Source organism: Dendropsophus ebraccatus, chromosome 5, assembly GCF_027789765.1.
Source record: "Dendropsophus ebraccatus isolate aDenEbr1 chromosome 5, aDenEbr1.pat, whole genome shotgun sequence".
NCBI classification, from domain to species: Eukaryota; Metazoa; Chordata; class Amphibia; order Anura; family Hylidae; genus Dendropsophus; species Dendropsophus ebraccatus.
The window spans coordinates 138631013-138649520 of record NC_091458.1 but is presented as its reverse complement, the minus strand read 5'-3'; the positions used below and the strand labels follow the sequence as shown (position 1 = coordinate 138649520).

General features: G+C 42.1%; 1 protein-coding gene across 6 annotated transcripts in view; it reads left to right on the top strand.

The window, feature by feature from the left end:
* ANKS1A (ankyrin repeat and sterile alpha motif domain containing 1A) overlaps window positions 1-18508 on the top strand; it is an 81306-nt gene that overhangs the window by 26185 nt on the left and 36613 nt on the right. For 4 of the 6 annotated variants that reach the window (XR_011363213.1, XM_069971448.1, XM_069971450.1 and 1 more), the window contains exons 2-4: window positions 883-963; window positions 2526-2682; window positions 11266-11319. Coding sequence is in view for 5 of the 6 variants with exons in the window: in XM_069971448.1 (XP_069827549.1) it covers window positions 883-963; window positions 2526-2682; window positions 11266-11319 (292 nt within the window). In the remaining variant the exon portion in view is untranslated. The remainder of the gene's footprint in view (window positions 1-882; window positions 964-2525; window positions 2683-11265; window positions 11320-18508) is intronic. The other 2 variants (XM_069971451.1, XM_069971449.1) reach the window with 1 other exon arrangement.

Sequence of the window (18508 nt, the reverse complement as noted above, 5' to 3'; positions counted from 1 at the left end):
ACAATGTGTCGCAAAAAACAAAATCGGAATGCCTAGGAAATGTTAAAGTGTATGTGTCACTACAAATAACTTGATGTGTCAGAAGTTATTGATCAGAGCCGTGCTCACTGCCGAGACCCGTTCTGATTAAAAGATCTAACCGAAGAGAGAGCGTGGCAGCTCCATCCTCTCCCCAGCCAACCGCTCATTCCATCAATATAGAAGTCCATGAGAAAATATTGACGGAATCAGCAGCCGACCGGGGAGTGGATCGCCCTGTTGTGCTCTATCCCCGGCTATATCTTCTGATCACAGGGGGTCTCAGCAGTAGGAACCTGCTTTGATCAATTAACTTTTGACTTGTCATCAGGCATTTGAAACAGGTGAAATGGGGTCTGGTCTTTAAGGGGTTAAGGAAAATCTGTCAGGTGGATTGATCATATAAAACACCTCACAGCATCTCGTGGGCAATATAAACAGTGTCCTGATGGTGTATTCACTATGTACAATTCAGGGCTGTAATGCTGAAATATTACTCTTTACTATAGCCACATGCTGTATGCAGGGAGCAGAACACATGTAGTCGTGACACTGCAGGTGAGATTGACACTATGCTGGGATACTGAAGCCTTTCTGCCTGTTGAGCCTGCCTACTAGTCAGAGCTAGTTGCATGCCCCTCCCACCCCCCAGATAGCCTTCGTACTGCTTGTTCGTATGTGGCATTTCAGTATCACAGTCCTGGATGTAAATTAGTTATTGCCCATAATGGTGGTAATGGTGAGTATTTTTATGTTTTTTATTTCCACCTTTAATTTTTGTCATCTTCAAGACTTTGCTATATTTTTTTATTACAAATTCCTTGTTGTGTGCGTTGTTATAGTGATCCTTTCTCTCTCTTCCAGTATCTGGCGTGGACCCAATGTGAATTGTGTTGACAGCTCAGGATACACTCCTTTACATCATGCAGCTTTAAATGGTCACAAGTAAGTTTTTATTATCTTTGCTGCCTGTTATAAAAAAAAACAACAACTATATTTCAAAAGAGAGGTCCATTTGGGGTCCTAACAAATATGTTACTACAATGCCTTAAAGGGGAACTATCGTCAAGTTAGACAAATCTAGCCTGCTGATATGTCCCTACTGCACGGGAGACGCTGAAGAGTAAGGTGTCGCTTACCTCCTTCCTCGGCGCTGTTTCGTTGCAGTTAGTCATTTGCTCCATGGTCTGGTAAGACTGTTAGGAGCACTGGGGCACCCATAGGAGCACTTCCTGCCCCACAACGCTGATCTGGCCCGCTCCATCATCATTAGATGAGGCATTCCTGATCTAAGCTATAGGGGTAAGCAGTGCTCCTAACACTCTTACCAGACTATGGAGCACACAACTAAATGCACTGGATTGGTGCCGAGGGTAAAGGTACGAGACATATCTTCTTCCTCCTCGGAGTCTTCTGTGCAGTAGGGACATATAAGCAGCGGTTGTCTGACAATGACACCATCAATATATGTTATTTTACTATATTTTCTTGTGATTTTGTGGTTGTGATGCAAACTGCTCACTTGTGTTCAGCCCAACGTCCCATCTGGTGTACATCTTGCTCTCTCTCCCGCTACTTTTTTTTTTTTTTACTATAAGGCTATGTTCACTCCGCCACAATTCTGTTTGTTCATTATCCGTCATCATCTGCGGTTTGAACATAGCCTAACCCTTCCCACTTAAAGGAGAGGTCCGGCAAAAAAATTTAGTATTGTATTGCCCCCCAAAAGTTATACAAATCACCTATATACACTTACTACAGGAAATGCACATAAAGTGTTTTTAACCCTGCACGTACTACTGCATTAAGGCTTCACTTCCTGGATAAAATGGTGATGTCACGACCCGACTCCCAGAGCTGTGCGGGCTGTGGCTGCTGGAGAGGGTGATGGCAGAGGGATGCTCAGTGTCCCTCCAGTGCCCTGTGTCCCTCAGTGTCCTCCTGCCAATATTTTCTCCAGCAGCCACAGCCCGCACAGCTCTGGGAGTCGGGTAGTGACATCACCATTTTATCCAGGAAGTGAAGCCTTGATGTAGTAGTAAGTGCAGGGAAAAAAGCACTTTATAAGCATTTCCCGTGATAAGTGTATATTGGTAATTTGTATAACTTTTGGGGGGCAAATTAATACTTTAATAACATTTTTTACCAGACTTCTCCTTTAATGATGGGAAGGTGGCTGTATTCCTTGCTAGAGTGTCCTGTACACAGGCAAAGGTAGTTTGTCATAGGATGTTGTCCTGAAGACAACAGAGCAGCCAGTTTGCATCAAAAGCTGAAGGAAAGCATAAAAGACCAGAAAAAAAAAGTAACGTTATTTACCAATATATGGCATTTTAGAGACTGGATACTTGACTTGATGCTTTTATTGTTCACCTTATTGTGATCAGGTGGTTTTTTTTTTTTATACACCACGTAAGCAGCTGTTTATGGCATGATTATGGCACGTTATTGTTTGCTTTCCTTCTGCTGCTCTTAAGCTGATGACTGATCTCTTTGTATCCTTTTAGAGAAGTGGTAGAGGTTCTATTAAGGAATGAAGCTGTAACAAATATGGCAGATTGTAAGGGATGTTTTCCATTGCATCTGGCCGCGTGGAAAGGAGATGCCCACATTGTACGTCTACTCATTCATCATGGACCTTCACATGCTAAAGTCAATGAGCAGGTATATCAAAATACTACTTTGTGTTCCATGCCTTGTTTCTTTCTGATGGGGTGGGGGGGGGGGGGGTTATTATTTAAGGTAACACTGTCACCCCCTTTTTGCATTATGACTTCTCTACACAGGTCTAAAGGGTAAATTTAGCCGTTTCCATACCTTATTTTATATCATACGTCATGGTGCTTATGCCAGTAAAAAGTGATTTTTTTTATCATCTGCCGCTTGTGTTAAGTGGGCGGGGCTTCACGGTAACAGTGCCACTTAGCCTTGGCCACAGTGCCACCGTAGGGATGGGGTCCGTGGTCGGCGGGGCTATGTGACAATGTGAAGCCCCGGCCACTTAACACAATCTGCAGTTGATAAAAGGTCACTTTTTACTTGAACGAGCACCATGACATATGATATAAAATAAGTTATGAAAACTGCAAAATTTACCTATTACACCTGTGTGGAGAAGTCCGAATGCTAAAAAGGGGTGACAGTGTCACTTAAAGCAAGAGAATGCGATTACGTGTGCAACTGCCCAAGTCCATTCATTGATGTTTATAGGATCTGGGGATGCTATTGTCTAGTTGGTTCTAGCTATTATTCGAATGTAGATAAAGGTATAAGTGCCGTAACTTTTTGAGGGTCCTAAGACCCACAACCGATAATCGGTGCCTGTAAAAAGTCCAGCAACCAGTAGACAAACGAGAATCTTTAGTTTCTTGGCAGATCGCATCTTTTGTGCCTGCTTTTCTGATCATTTTTAGTTGCTCGCACATCTTTCTGTATAAATGGGATTGTGCGGCTGGCTTCGATGGAGTAAATAGACCGTATGAAGGGAAGGAGATCGCGGTGTAGCCATACAATTGAATGAGCCTTGTAAAGGCTCTGGAAATGAGAGCTGCCCTTGCTGATGACGTTCATGTTAAAGGGCCCGAATTCTGTATGTCTGCAATTTTCAGGAGGTGCTGTGTATGAAATGTCTGCTTGGGTCAGGCTCTTACCTATATACATTTAGAGTGCGTTCACACGTTCAGGATCTGCAGCAGATTTGATGGCCCAGATTTTCTTTGCAATAATTCTGCAACTACAAATCTGCGCCATCAAATCTGCCTCGGATTTGCTGCAGATCCTGTACGTCTGAACGCACCCTTAAAGGGGTTGGCCACTTTATAGTAAAATAGGTCAGTACAAAGTATTAGTAAGTGTACTCACTGTATATACTTACAGCAGCTCCTTGTGTACCTCATAGAGCTAATATCAGACTCCTCTTCACCAGGCTGGGCTGCCCTGCTCTGTTTTGTTTCAGTCCACAAAATGGCTGACACGTGGCCAACCCCTTTAAAGGGAACCAATCAGGATGATTGTGCTGATATGGTTCCCAGCAGCAGAGTATAGATCTACCATGCAGCTCCCTGAGGCTACAAGCATTAGCAGTAGCTTTACACCGAGAAGAAAAGATGTTTTATTAGACCATGCAAAGCCAGAAGAGGGGCGACAACTACAGTAAGTCATGGCTCTCTGTAGGTAGAGTCCGACAGCATCCAAAGTAGAGTTTCAAGGCTTTATAAGCATAATAGGTACATGTAGCGAAGTTTCGACCTTGCGGTCTTTATCAAGCATACCCGGCTCTGTCAGCGTGCGGTGTTGGGGATGATTTACAGGCAGAGAGACCCATTACTGGCCTCTCTGCCTGTCTGTCATCCCCATACTGCGCACTGACAGGCAGAGAGCTGAGACTAGTCACGGGTGGCTCCCAGCCCAGATGACTGGTGGTCGCCCCTCTCCCGGCCTCACACGGTGTAATCAAACAACTTTTTCCCTGGTGTACAGCTACTCCTGCAGCTGCGGCTGGTATATTCTCTGTGAGCTCCACTAAAGAGTGGAAAGTGCCGGTCGGAACCATATCAGCACAATTGTCCCGATTGGTTCCCTTTTAAGTTTATGCATTTGTTATGTTCGAGTCCAAATTGCATTAATTATTGTATAATTTAATTGTATAATGTTTTATTTGTATATTCCAAAAGTACGAAAAGGCGAATCCAAAGGAAACATATTGCATAGTGCACCTCCACCTTGTCCGTCGAAGAGCCCTTTTATACGGATCGATTACCTGCAATAAGTGTTCGTACAAACCCCGATTCTGCTGATATTCGACCTGTGTAAATTTCTGGCGATCAGTCGACGAGTGGGAAAACGCTAACTCAAAATGAACATTATCGGCCGCACATCTCTGTGTAAACAGGAGAGGGGCAGCCGATGATACTGAATGCTAATGGCTGCACAAACAATTTATCACAAGGCAGTGCAATCTAACGCCAATCCTTTTTTTCATGTATATTTTACTCACACTCCTGCAATTCAGTGACTTGACTGCCTACAATCTAACACCATTGTAGTTTTAGACCTCGCTCTGCTTTCTCTTCCCTTGTGCTGTATTATTGGTCCCATGATGCTTAATACAGCATGTTATGAGCAGTTACAGCCAGTACCAACTTTGCATGCAGGAAGGGCCAGTGTCATTGTACTTCCTTCTTATGAACTCTAAGCTTACTTAGAAGTATAGAGCCAAGGAACAACCATTGTGTGCCCCCTGACAAGCAGTAATCAACCTCTGGATCAGATGAACAGCTAGTAGATTTCCATCAGCGTCGTAAATTTGGTGCAGTGACACGTGACTTCCATAAATGTTGTGATCGCTTTTAGAGATGAGCGAATAGAGAAATATTAGATAATTCGAAATTCCATTCAAATAGCTCCCGATATTTGTATGTTCAAACAAATATCGAATTCCATTATAGTCTATGGGAGAAAAATCCTTGGGACCTGGAAATCAATATTCGACCACTAGGAGGTCACCAAGTGCACAATGACCCCTCAGGAAATGATGCCAACACCTCTGGATGCATGTGGGACACCAGGGGAAGCATGCCTAGGTGCATCTAACACTAGTGATGAGCCACAATCCCAATTTTCCCAAGTGTACGCCGAAGATTCACGAACAAATTATGAATGTAAAGTAGAAGCATACGTTTCGGTTTAAAATGATAAAATTAAAGGGCTCTTTAACGCCTTTACAGGACTCAGACTGCACAAATCAGTAGTAGCAAGATAACAGGTATTATCCCACACTCACAGTATACAGCCATATACACTGTCAGTTGGTGTCTGAACACACTACTTGTCTCACAACAGCTTCTAAATCTCTGGTTTTTATACTTTTAGCCCTAACAAGGGCTTTTGGGGGTCCCTTCCTACCTAACTTCACCTAAAAGCTTTCTCTCCTTAGTATACAGTATGTACCTCTCTAGCTCCAACCAACAAGTGACACTGATCTGAAATCACAGTTAGAGGGTTTTTTTTTTTAGTCCTGCCTATTCCTAGTGCCTGTCCCTCCCCCCTGTATGTTTATTGGCTGGAAAAAAGCGCCAGGGGATGTGGGAGGGCGAATAAAATTTTTACTGCATTTGCGTTTAAATATTCAAACGCATTTGAATAGGTCGAATAGCGCACTATTCGATCGAATAGCTATTCGATTTAATAGTATTCGCTCATCGCTAATCGCTATGGCGGTAACTTAAATGTAAATGCAGATCCCATAGACTTCTATTGTCAAATGTTTCCATAATTATGGTCCGCACAAGGACAGGTCAAATTTTTTTGCAGAACGGATTGTCACTATCGCGGATAGTGTGAATAGTCCAATAGAAATCAATGGGCCTTAAGTTTGTTCATAATTGCAGATCCGCAATTACGGACAAATTAACAGATTTAACAATTAGCCAATAGTAGTCTATGGGATCCGCATTTTTTTCAGGAGTTATGAATGTTTACATCTGTAACATCTGCAAAAAAAAAATACGGATCACCCTAATCACCTTCCCATTTTTTGCGGATCCACATAAAAATACAGATTGCAGTTGCACTACAGAAACTTTTTTTTGTGTGTGTTGCGGACAACAGGCATAATTTATAGTCCTGAAAATATCTGAACATGTGAATGACGCCTAATAGTTCTGCAGTTACTTTCCTGTTTTTCTTTGCCAAACAGACTGCAGATCGGTAAAACTACAGACAGTGTGAATAGCCCAATAGAAATCAATGGGCCCTAAATATATCCATCATTGTGGATGCAAAATTAGGGACAAATTTACAGAACATAAGTCCTTAGGGAGGAGTTGGGAGGACACATGGGGTTAGCATGGAAATGATGACATAAGTGGATGAGTTGAGTACCATAGGATTGAATGACAGATGTTACTTTCATTTTCCAGTGTTTTATTGACCGGTTCATTAGTGTTCTGTATAATATTGCATTTACCATCACATTTACCAATCTAATGCTTCTGTAACCACTTATGCAGCTGTCTGACACCAGTTAGGTGGATGGTGGATGCATTGGCCTCTGAACTGGCTGCTTTTACCTTGGCTGTAGATGGATGTGTGATCAGGGCTTGAGAAAGGTTCCAGTAAGTCTGTTCGCTTCCCTCCTCCAGTCTGCAGTGTTTGGTATTCTAGCATGTTCTTCTTACAGAGATATAGACACTATGATGAACCACACTCCTTCAGCTCCCTTTGTGCTCTGTGACTGATGTTTTATCTGCTGATGGTCATCTTCTAGTTATTTGCACTTGTAAGTAATTTGTAAAAGGTCTTTAGAGTGCATCAATGTTTTGCATACCTTTTTATGAAGCTCCAATGTGTGCTGATACGTTAAAGTGTCACTGTTTAAAAATTATTTGCAGAAATCAGTAGTACAGGCGATTTTAAACTGACACTGTCCCCCCCTTTTTGCATTTTGACTGCTCTCCACAGGTGTAAAGGGTAAATGTTACAGCTTTCATTACTTATTTTATATTTACCTCATGGTGCTTGTTCTGGTAAAAAGTTGTTTTTATCACCTGTGGATTGGTATATGTGAGCGGGGCCTCGCAGCCTATGTGCCACATCGCTCCACCCCTAGCGCCACTTAGCCCCGCCCCATCCGTGACATCGCCGCATAGGCCCCGCCCCTCAGCAGCCATTGGAAGGGCCAGCCTAAAACTCTAGGCCCCACCCCCCTAGATTGTCCCACACCAGGGGGCGCAGGAGGCCCCGTCCACATATCCCAATTCACAGGTACTAAAAATGACTTTTTACCAGAACAAGCACCATGAGGTTTGATATAAAATAAGTAATGAAAGCTGTAACATTTACCATTTACACCTGTGAAGAGCAGTCAAAATGCAAATAGGGGGGACAGTGTCACTTTAAGAAACTTTGTAATTGGGTTTATTAGCCGAAATATGCATTTTTATCATGGAAAAAGCAGTTTGAAGCTCTCCCTTCTGTCTTCGTGGTTTTCTATGAAGAGAGGAGGGGTTGAGGGAGATAAAGCACCAAAACAGGATAACAAAGAGTTTATTTACAGCTACATCACCAGGCTGTCTCCTCTGAAGACAGCACAGACCTCTCTGACCTCCGAATACCGGCCTTTACGCAGGTCCCGCTGTGTAATCCTTTGTTCTCTGCTGGCGACTAATCTCCCTCCTCCCCCCTCCCCTCTCCATAGGTTACACAGGGCCCGACTAATGTAAAAGAGTCAAAATTCCCTGATAATGAGCAGTGAATGAGAAAGAGTAGAGGGGGGATGGGGGGACCTGGAGAAAGTCTTTTTAAATGCAGATAATGGCATATTTGCCTAATAAACCCAATTACAAAGTTTCTTAAAATCTCCTGGACTATTGATTTCTGCAAAGAAGAGAAAAAAAGCTTTAACCCCTTAACGACCGCGGGAGTATATTTACGCCCTGCGGCCGGTAAGGGAGTTCAGAGTGTGGCTGCGCTCTAAACCGCCGCGGTCCTGGGTGCCGCATGTAGCCCGGGACCGCAGGTATTAGTGGACACGGTCCGATCACTGTGCCCGCTAATCAAGTAATCAGATACAGCTGTCAAAGTTGACAGCTGCATCCGATTACTTGCTGCAGCCGATCCCTGTTGTCTAGTGGCGGAGATCACCCCCAGGGACGTTGTCCCGGAGGAGCAATCTCCGTGTCTTTTACCTGCCAGGGTCTCTGCCAAAATGGCTGCAGCAGCCGAAAGCAAACAAGTGCTGATCTCATTGATCTATGCTGTATAAGTATACAGCAAAGATCTCAATGAGAGATCAGAGTATATATACTAGAAGTCCCCCAGGGGGAATAAGCCTAACCCCAGGGGGAATAACCCTAACCCCAGAAGGGCTTTTAATATAAGTGTAAAAAAAAAAAAGCCCCCTCCCCTAATAAAAGTTTGAATCACCCCCCTTTTCCAATGTAATAAATAAAAGTAAACAAATAAACATGTTTGCTATCGCCGCGTGCGTAATCGCCCGAACTATTAATTAATCACATTCCTGATCTCGCACGGTAAACGGCGTAAGCGCCAAAAAATCCCAAAGTCCAAAATTGCGCATTTTTGGTCGCATCAAATGTAGAAAAATTGTAATAAAAAGTGATCAAAAAGTCGCATATGTGCAATCAAGGTACCGATAGAAAGAACACATCATGGCGCAAAAAATGACACCTGACACAGCCCCATAGACCAAAGGATAAAAGCGCTATAAGCCTGGGAATGGAGCGGTTTTAAGGAACATATATTTAACAATGGTTTGAAATTTTTACAAGTTTACATGTTACATATCATTGTAATCGTAACCACTTGAGAAACATCTATAACAGGTCAGTTTTACCCCAGGGCAAATGGCGTAAAAACAAATACCCCCCAAATAAACAAAATGCGTTTTTTTTTTTTTTTTTTTCAATTTCACCATATGTTTTTTTTTTCTGGTTTTCCAGTGTACTTTATGAAAAATTCAGCCTGTCATTGCAATAGTACAATTAGTGGCGCAAAAAATAAGGGCTCATGTGGGTTTTTAGGTGGAAAAATGCAACTGCTATGTCCTTTTAAGCACAAGGAGAAAAAAAACGAAAACGCAAAAATCGAACCTCTGTGCCCCGCTGAGATCTCTAGATCGGCAGCCCAGATCCTTTATTATGAATGGAGCTCTATGGATCTGCCGGAAAGAACTGAGTGCTGAACTCATTCACTGTCTGTGGAGCTGTGGAATCTGCGGCTACATTCATAACAAAGGATCCGGGTCGCCCATCTAGAGATCCTTGTGAATAGGGGACAAGTAAGTTTAGATGAGAAAACCCCTTTAAGTAGTTTTACTTTAATTGGGGTTGCCTGGCAGACTTATTACCACAGGTGTTTGAGATTGATTTAAGTGATCCAAAGAGTCTGGAGAAAGACCGTTACCATCCTTGAGTTTTATTGGAAAATGCATAATAATTTGGAACACTGTTTATATACATGAGATATTAGTCAATAACTCTGATTAGAGGCTTTGATAAATGACTGGGGATTAGGGATGGTACGAACCAAATTCGGTTCGGGTTCGTACGAACCCGAACCTTCTAATGATTCCCGCTATCTGCCCGCAGCGGGCGGATCCAGTGGCAGGACCGCCTGGAAAACTGGGATACAGCCATAGCCATAGGCTGTATCCCAGTTTTCCAGGCGGTCCTCCCACTGTATCCGCCCGCTGCACGGAGCGGGCAGAAAGCGGGAATCCGATGCCGAACGTTCGGGTTCATCCGAACCCGAACCTCGGCGGGTTCGGACCATCCCTACTGGAAGCTGGAAGAAAATAAAGCCAAAACAGCTGTCTACAGATGGGTAACCTCTCTTTCTGGAGTGCTTTCTGGCTTTGCTAAAAGGTTTCTAGGCTTTTAGTTGGAGTCTAACACTGACTTGAAGAAGTCACCTTGCGTATCCTCATTAGGGCCCAGTAGGGCCTATATGTGAGTCCCCACACATCTTTATGATGCTCTCCTCAAGGAGAAACATGACCCCTTTGGTCTCCAGTAAGCTGGCCATGGTCATGCCATAGCCCGTCAGACTTTTCGGTTTAGTTTTATTTACCGGGGATGTTTGTTTCTATGTTGTATAGGTCACTGTTTTTACTTGAGCAGCAGTTTAGAGATTACATTTTTACAGCAGATATATGGACATTATGATTTCTGTGATGGGGGGGGGGGTTTGGGGGCTTTTTCTGTGTAGAGAAGTGTAGGAGCTGAGCTTTATTGCAGAAGTGTTACCCGCCTTCTGATAAAGGGAAGCGTGCGGCTCTGAGAGAAAAGCACAAGATGTCAGGATTTTAACTATGTATAAATGGTAACGTGGAAAGTGAATTAAAAAAAAAAAACCTTGTGTGTGTGTCTGTAATATATATAATTTTTTTTTTCTTTTCTGGCTGGCACTTTTATTCCAATCATTGACCGTATTTTACTCACAATGCTTCATGTTGAGCATGGTGGGGGATCTTTGGCTGAGGGCTTTGGTCCCATTAAGCTGTGGCTTGGCTTATATTGGCAGCTGCATATTACATTGTTCATTTTTATCAGGTTTTGTTTTTTTTTTTTTTCCTTTTTTTTGTCTGTTTTTACATTATCATTAAAAAACTAGTTTTATTTGCATATTTCATAACAGAGATGTTTTCAAAGGCCTTTTCTTTGTTTTATGGCATTTGTTTTATTTTATCTTCTTTCTTTTCCTCATTTTTTTATTTTTTATTTTTAGAATGGCCCAGAAGTGAAAAAGTATGGCCCCTTCCATCCCTATGTGAATGCCAAGGTGTGTACACCTCCTTCCTGTGTGCAATATGTTAAATCATTTGGTATGTTTTCCCTGTAGCTTTAGGCTTTTGTGTCTTAGTTAACCTAATATTAGTCTCAAAGGCACTAATTAAAAAATGTAAAATAAGTGTTTTTAAAAATTTAAAAAAATCATAATAAAAGTTCTAATAATCCCCCTTTTCCATTAAAAAAAAACAAAAACCGTAAAGAAAAGAAATGAATTTGGCATCATTGCATGAGTAATTGTCCAAACTATAAAATGTAACAAAAAAGTCACATAAATAAAAATGCGGTACTTCGTTGGTGAGGGGAAATGAAAGTAGGTTTTTTCGACAGCTGTGGAAGGAGAAAGATGCCACCCTGTTTAATTTTTAGAGATGGGAGTATGGAAGATAAGGAGACAAGAGGAATCGACCCCTGGTAGTGACAGCACTTAGAGCTTGAAAGATGCTGAAGGATATGTTAAATTTAAAGTCAGTTTTTGAGTTCACTCCTATATGGTGGAATGAGAACATTCAGGAAGTCCGAAGAATTGGGGTGATGGAGAGTCTGATGGGTAAAGGTATGTTGAAATTAGGTGACATATATGTAAACGGTCAAATTAAGGATTGGAATAGAATTAAAGAGGAATATGAGCTTCCACAGACTGTATGGTATGATTATGCTAGGCTATGCCACGCCTTAAAAAGTGTGATATGGCTAAGGATGGTGGAGTTTGACCTGAACATATTGATAGAACAGTTACTTAGGGGTTCAATTAAAACGAGAATAGTGTCTTATATTTATGCTTATTTGAAAAGAACAGTGGAAATTAGTAGCAATAGTAGGAGGAAGTGGGAGGATGTTTTGGGGCCCATTAATGATAAACAATGGCGTAAAATATATCAAAATGTGGCATATATGTCTAGGTCAGGCAATCACCGTCTGATTCAATTTAATATAAATCATAGGTTGTACCTCACTCCACTGTTCTTATATAAAATTAAGAAAAGACCTGATGGAAATTGTCCCAGATGTGGCTCAGTGGAAGCTGACATGTTACATATGTTATGGGCTTGCCCAAGGATTCAGAATTTTTGGTTAGAACTATACGAAAAAACAAATAATGAATTTGGGATCCAATTGGTACCATCTCCTCGGTTTGCTCTTTTGGGGGACTCTGAGAAGATAACAATGGGGGAAAAAAACACTAAAGAAAGTATTTATTGTCTTCTCTCTATCTCCCTCTTCTTTTCCTTCAGCAAGGTGGATGGTGGGGGGTTGGGGGGTGAAAGGGGAAATAGGGGGGCGGGCTCTGGGAATATTTAAGAATATCCTGGTGATTGTTACTGTCCTATAGCTCAAAGGAATGAATAAAGAAAACACAAAAAAAAAAAAAAAATGCGGTACTTGGGGGTATCATATCTGCAGTTTGGGCAGGGGGCATTAGATTTGTATTTTTAAGCATTTTTTTTCCCCTCTTAAAACTAAACAGTTTTGAATTGGTACTGAGTATCAAAATAAAAAAAGCTGGTATTGGTATCAAACTCAAAATTCTGGTATCGGTACATCCCTATACATCAGTCATGCCTCCTTCTCCACATGTCATCTATAGTAGTGTACTGTGTATTGTAAGTCATCCCCCAGAGAGGAGTGTGTGATGTGTTTTGCTGTAATTGGCTAGAGAAGTCAGGTAAAGGAACATGCATGGGTCTCACTCTGGTAAGACACAGTACGGGCACTGCTGCAATCGGCAGTCTTAGGCTGGGTTCACACTACGTATATTTCAGTCAGTATTGTGGTCCTCACATTGCAACCAAAACCAGGAGTGGATTAAAAACACAGAAAGGATCTGTCCACACAATGTTGAAATTGAGTGGATGGCCACCATATAACCGTAAATAACGGCCATTATTTCAATATAACAGCCGTTGTTTTAAAATTACAGCAAATATTTGCCATTAAATGGCAGCCATCCACTCAATTTCAATATTGTGTGAACAGATCCTTTCTGTGTTTTTAATCCACTCCTGGTTTTGGTTGCAATATGAGGACCACAATACTGACTGAAATATGAACCCAGCCTTAAAGTGTAACTGTTAGCGGAATTTTTTTTTTTCAGAAATCAATAGTACTTGATAGTAAGTGATTTTAAGAAAGTCTTTATTGCACAAAAAATACTTTCTTTGTGTTCAAAAAGCTGTTTTGCAGTGTCCCCCCTCACTTTTCATTATCAGGCAAAGTCGTCAAAGTAGTTACAGAGGAGCAAAGTGAAGACTGGTTTGCTGAGTCAATTATATACTATGGAGGGGCTGAGGGGAATGAGTAAGCAGGAAAGAGCAGACAAGCAGCTGTACTGTTTGAAAACTTTTTGAACACCTAAAAGTTGCATTTATAGGTCTGAAAGACCACTAGTTATCTGGAAACCTGATGAGATAAGTTTGCAGGATGTTGTGTTGTGCAGGGCTGCCGTTTCTCCTCTCTGTGCTCATTCACCCCCTCGGCCCCTCCTCCCCCCCATAGACCATAATGGACACAGAAAACCTGCTTTTTTCTGAAAGGGGGAAACAGCTTTTTAAGTACAGAAGGCAACTCTTTTGCTTAATAAAACCTATTACAGAATTTCTTAAATTTGCTTGAACTATTGATATTTATTGATTTCTGGAAAGTGACATTTAAATGACAGTTACACTTTAAAGGGAATCTGTAACTAGGTTTTTGGTGCCTTCAATGAGGGCAGCATAAACTAGTGACAGAAATGCTAAACAAATGGGTGTATTACTTTCATCATTCCATATAGATCTTCTCCGAATATAAAAGAGAATGTGATTCTTGCCATACCCCTCCCCCTGCCCCCAGCTACTAACTGAGAGGTGACTGTCTATATACTGCATGGATAGATAACTGCCAATCAGCAGCTGGTGGGCGGAGTTTTCTGCTTCTCATGAATATCCAGGACTACTGGGCCCATGCACATAATGGAGAGGACTACTTATTGTCCATATTATTCAAGAGGAAATCTCTGAATTAACTGCACAGAACAATATAAGTGATACATCATTCTGTACGCTGCTTTTGTCCTAGTTTATGCTACACTGAGATAGCACATACCTGCTGACAGATTCTATTTAAGTAAGGGTATACGCAGAGAGTATGGCCAAGCAGTTTCTATATATTGGTCCTCTTGGGAGAGCATACAAAAAGTTCCATATATAAATCCAAGAAAAGAACCGGGGCACTCACTCAAGCCTCTTTATTGTATACAATTCTGTGCAGTATCCAACTGGACTAGCATGCACTTGCAGGTGGGGATGCCATACAACAGAACATGTGACCGGGATTATTCAGGATTGGGGAAAAAATGGCCTCGTCCTCTTTCATGTGTCAGTGATATATGGATGATATATACGGTGCGTACGTGTGGACACACGTCTCAGGAGCAGAGCTAAAGCCATGCACAGTGTGCGACAGCTTGCCGCAGCATCGGATCAGCGAGGACTCTGGCCAGAGGCTCTGTTTACAGGAAAATGCTGGAGACAGTGTATGTTTGTTTCCCTTAAATGCTGCGTCCAGATGGTAGCTTAGCTGGGAGTCAGTAGGGAATTATAAAATCCTATAGCTAAGATGCTTTCTTGTTTATATAATTTTTTTTTTTTTTTTATCCCTTGAGGTGTATTTGTGGGTCAGAGCTGTAGCTATGGGGTGTTTTTTTTTTTTTTTTCCCTACTAGGTATTGGCGTCTTTCCTCCCATAACCCTTCATTGGATTAAAGGGGTTGTCGGAGATTCCAAAAACATGGCTGCTTACTTCACTAAAACAGCGCCTGTCCTCAGTTTGTGTGGGGGTATTACTACTCTACTCTATTCACTTCAGTAGAATTAAGCTGCAATACCACACACAAACTAAGAACAGGAAAGGAGCTGTTTCTGAAAGATAGTGGCTATTTTTCTAATCCTGGATAACCCCTTTACCTATTAAGGGCTAAGGGTTAGCTGCCAGGATCAGCGTGCAGCTCTGCTCCTCACAGTTAGAGCGGGAGCCTGGTAATACATAGCAGCTGGGTACTGCCACAAATTACATTGGCACAGTAACCGGTGTCTGTTTAGCACAATACTTTATTTGTATGGCACAATGCTGGGTATTCGGTAGATTTTGCTTGAATGGAGAGTGTACACTGCTGCCACATAGTAGGATCATTCCTATGCCTTTACTAGCATTACAACATTTAGAATATGCCCACATGGGACACATTTGGGTATTCCGCCTGCAATAGCAGTGAGCCAAATACACTTTTAATAATCTGTGATTTTAAAAATCGATCTGCAGTATGAGTTCCATCAGTTTTCATCAGTTTTAGATCTGTTGCTGATTTTTCATGGAAAACCTATCCTATTTGAAGCAAAAAGTTGCATCTCAAAAATAATTAAGTCCAGATTGGAATCTGCACAGTTCCCATTTGGTGGAAAATTCTTTCCTGCCATGTGTGCCTATAAGTGCTGGTTTGCTGGCAGCCTTTGGGCAGGGTCCGTCATTAAGACATGTGGAGACTTAAAGGCCATTTCTGCTCCACTGGAAATTCTGGGAAGAAAGGGCTGTGCAAAATAGCTCTCACACCACTTGGGTAAAGAGTTGTCCCTTTAAGTTAGTGTTTCACTCCATCTAGGAGTCTCAGATCATTATCTAGGGATCTGTGCCAATCCAAACAATCTCTCCAAAAGGAAAGACTGCAATCTGCAGACAGCTGTTTCGGCGTTACCTTCAAGTCAGTGTTACTGCTCTGCAGGAGAAGCAACAAGCCCAAAACAGCTGTGGGCCGACAGAGTCCTGCTGTAATGGGTAATGTAATACCTCTTCTCATCAGGCTTATTTCTTTCACCCCTTAAGCTGATTGCTGACCCTCAATTCACTCAAAACCTTTACACATAACATTTTTTTATAAAGTCTATGGAGAAGGGTGTAAGAGGAGGCAGCTCCTGGAGCAACAAACCTTGACATTGCTGCTGCAGCATCTGCTTTCCTGGATTGCTCAGCCCTGCTGTATAATGTCCTCCATGCTGCTGCTGCTTATGAGTGTGTGCTACAGAGACTGTAGGAGAACAGGATCTCCTCTTAGGGCACTATTCCACCGGACGATTATCGTTCAATCGTTCTAATCTAATCGTTCGGTTGAAATGCAGTTAACGATTAACGACCGAACGAGAAATCATTGATCGCTTTATAAGACCTGGACCTATTTTTATTGTTGCTCGTTTGCTAATCGTTTGCATTGAAAAAGACATCGTTCGGTCGTTCGCAATAGATACGAACGCAATAACGAAGAAATAGCGATTGCAAATACGATCATAAGTAACTATTATCGTTCCATGGAAATGAGTGAACGTTTTCAGGTCTTTTGCAATAGTGGTCGTTTGGATCGTTAATCATTAACGATTATGCAAGCGATAATCGTCTGGTGGAATAGGGCCCTTACTGTATGCAGCGTATAGGAGACAACACAAGAACTAGTCTCCACCACATTAGGGTTCAGATGAACAATTAGAGATGGAGACGAGGGTAAAACGTCCAGTGAATACAGGATTTTGCATATTCTTTAATCTCAACTATCGTTAGACCTAGGGATGGTCCGAACCTGCCGAGGTTCGGGTTCGTATGAACTCGAACGCTCGGCAGCAGATTCCCGCTGGCTGCCCGCTCCGGAGCGGGCGGATACAGGGGAAGTAATGCCTGGAAAACTGGGATACAGCCTATGGCTATGGCTGTATCCCAGTTTTCCAGGCGGTCCTCCCACTGGATCTGCCCGCTCCACGGAGCGGGCAGACAGCGGGAATCATTACCGAGGGTTCGGGTTCGTACGAACCCGAACTGAACTCTGTTCGGACCATCCCTAGTCAGACCCTTTGGAAAGTTATGCTTCTTATTTAAAGTACATAAATCTGGACAATGTTACTTGCTTTTAAAAATGGCGCTTTGTGTTTAATGATTTTACTGATGGGAATGTTTGTCAGACATATGTAACTATTTTTCTGTTTTATCTTGTTTATCGGCCTATGGAAAGAGAAGCAACTTAACTCATTTTAAACATGTCATCTTGCTGTGCCTGTCTGTTTTGAATAAGATTTTTTTTCTGTTCGTTTAAAGAAAAAATGGATGGAAAAAACAGGTGCATTTGTGTGCATCTGGTTTGATACATTTTTCAACAGACTTACATTAAACCCCCCCCCCCCCCCCCCCCCCCAAAAAAAAACGGATCAATACATCAACAAAATTAGAATGCGTTTGCGTTTTATTTTTTTCCCAATAAACAGATCTATTAGACAGCAAAAACACAATGTGAACTCAGCCTTAGGTGCATCAATTGTTGCCAGAAAAGCATAGGTAGTTCTTAAAGGAGAAGTCTGGAAAAAAATTCTATTAAAGTATTGTATTGCCCCCCAAAAGTTACACAAAACAAAAATATACACTTATTACAGGAAATGCTTATAAAGTGCTTTTTTCCCTGCACTTACTACTGCATTAAGGCTTCACTTCCTGGATAAAATGGTGATGTCACTTCCTGGATAACATGGTGATGTCACTTCCTGGATAACATGGTGATGTCACTTCCTGGATAACATGGTGATGTCACGACCCGACTCCCAGAGCTGTGCGGGCTGTGGCTGCTGGAGAGGATGATGGCAGGGGGACACTGGGGGACACTGAGCATCCCTCTGCCATCATTCTCTCCAGCAGCCACAGCCCACACAGCTCTGGGAGTCGGGTCGTGACATCACCATGTTATCCAGGAAGTGCAGGGTAAAAAAGCACTTTATAAACATTTCGCGTACTAAGTGTATATTGGGGATTTGAATAACTTTTGGAGGGCAATACAATACTTTAATAAAATTTTTCCCAGACTTCTCCTTTTAAAAGGGGTTTTCCGATTTAACCTTACTTATTAGAGATGAGCGAACCAGGCTCAGAGGTTGTCTGGAAAACATGGATACAGCCTATGACTATATCCATGTTTTCCACATAGCCTTAGCGCTTTATCCAACTTCAGCAGCCACCGCTAATCAAATGCCGAAAGTTCGGGTTCAGATGGACTCGAGCATGCTCCAGGTTCGCTCATCTCTATTAGTTATCCCCTATTCATAGGCTAGGGACCATGTCTGAGGTCACGGATGTGGGGGTCCAATCGATATAGATATCCTCCCCAGCTTTTTTGTTAT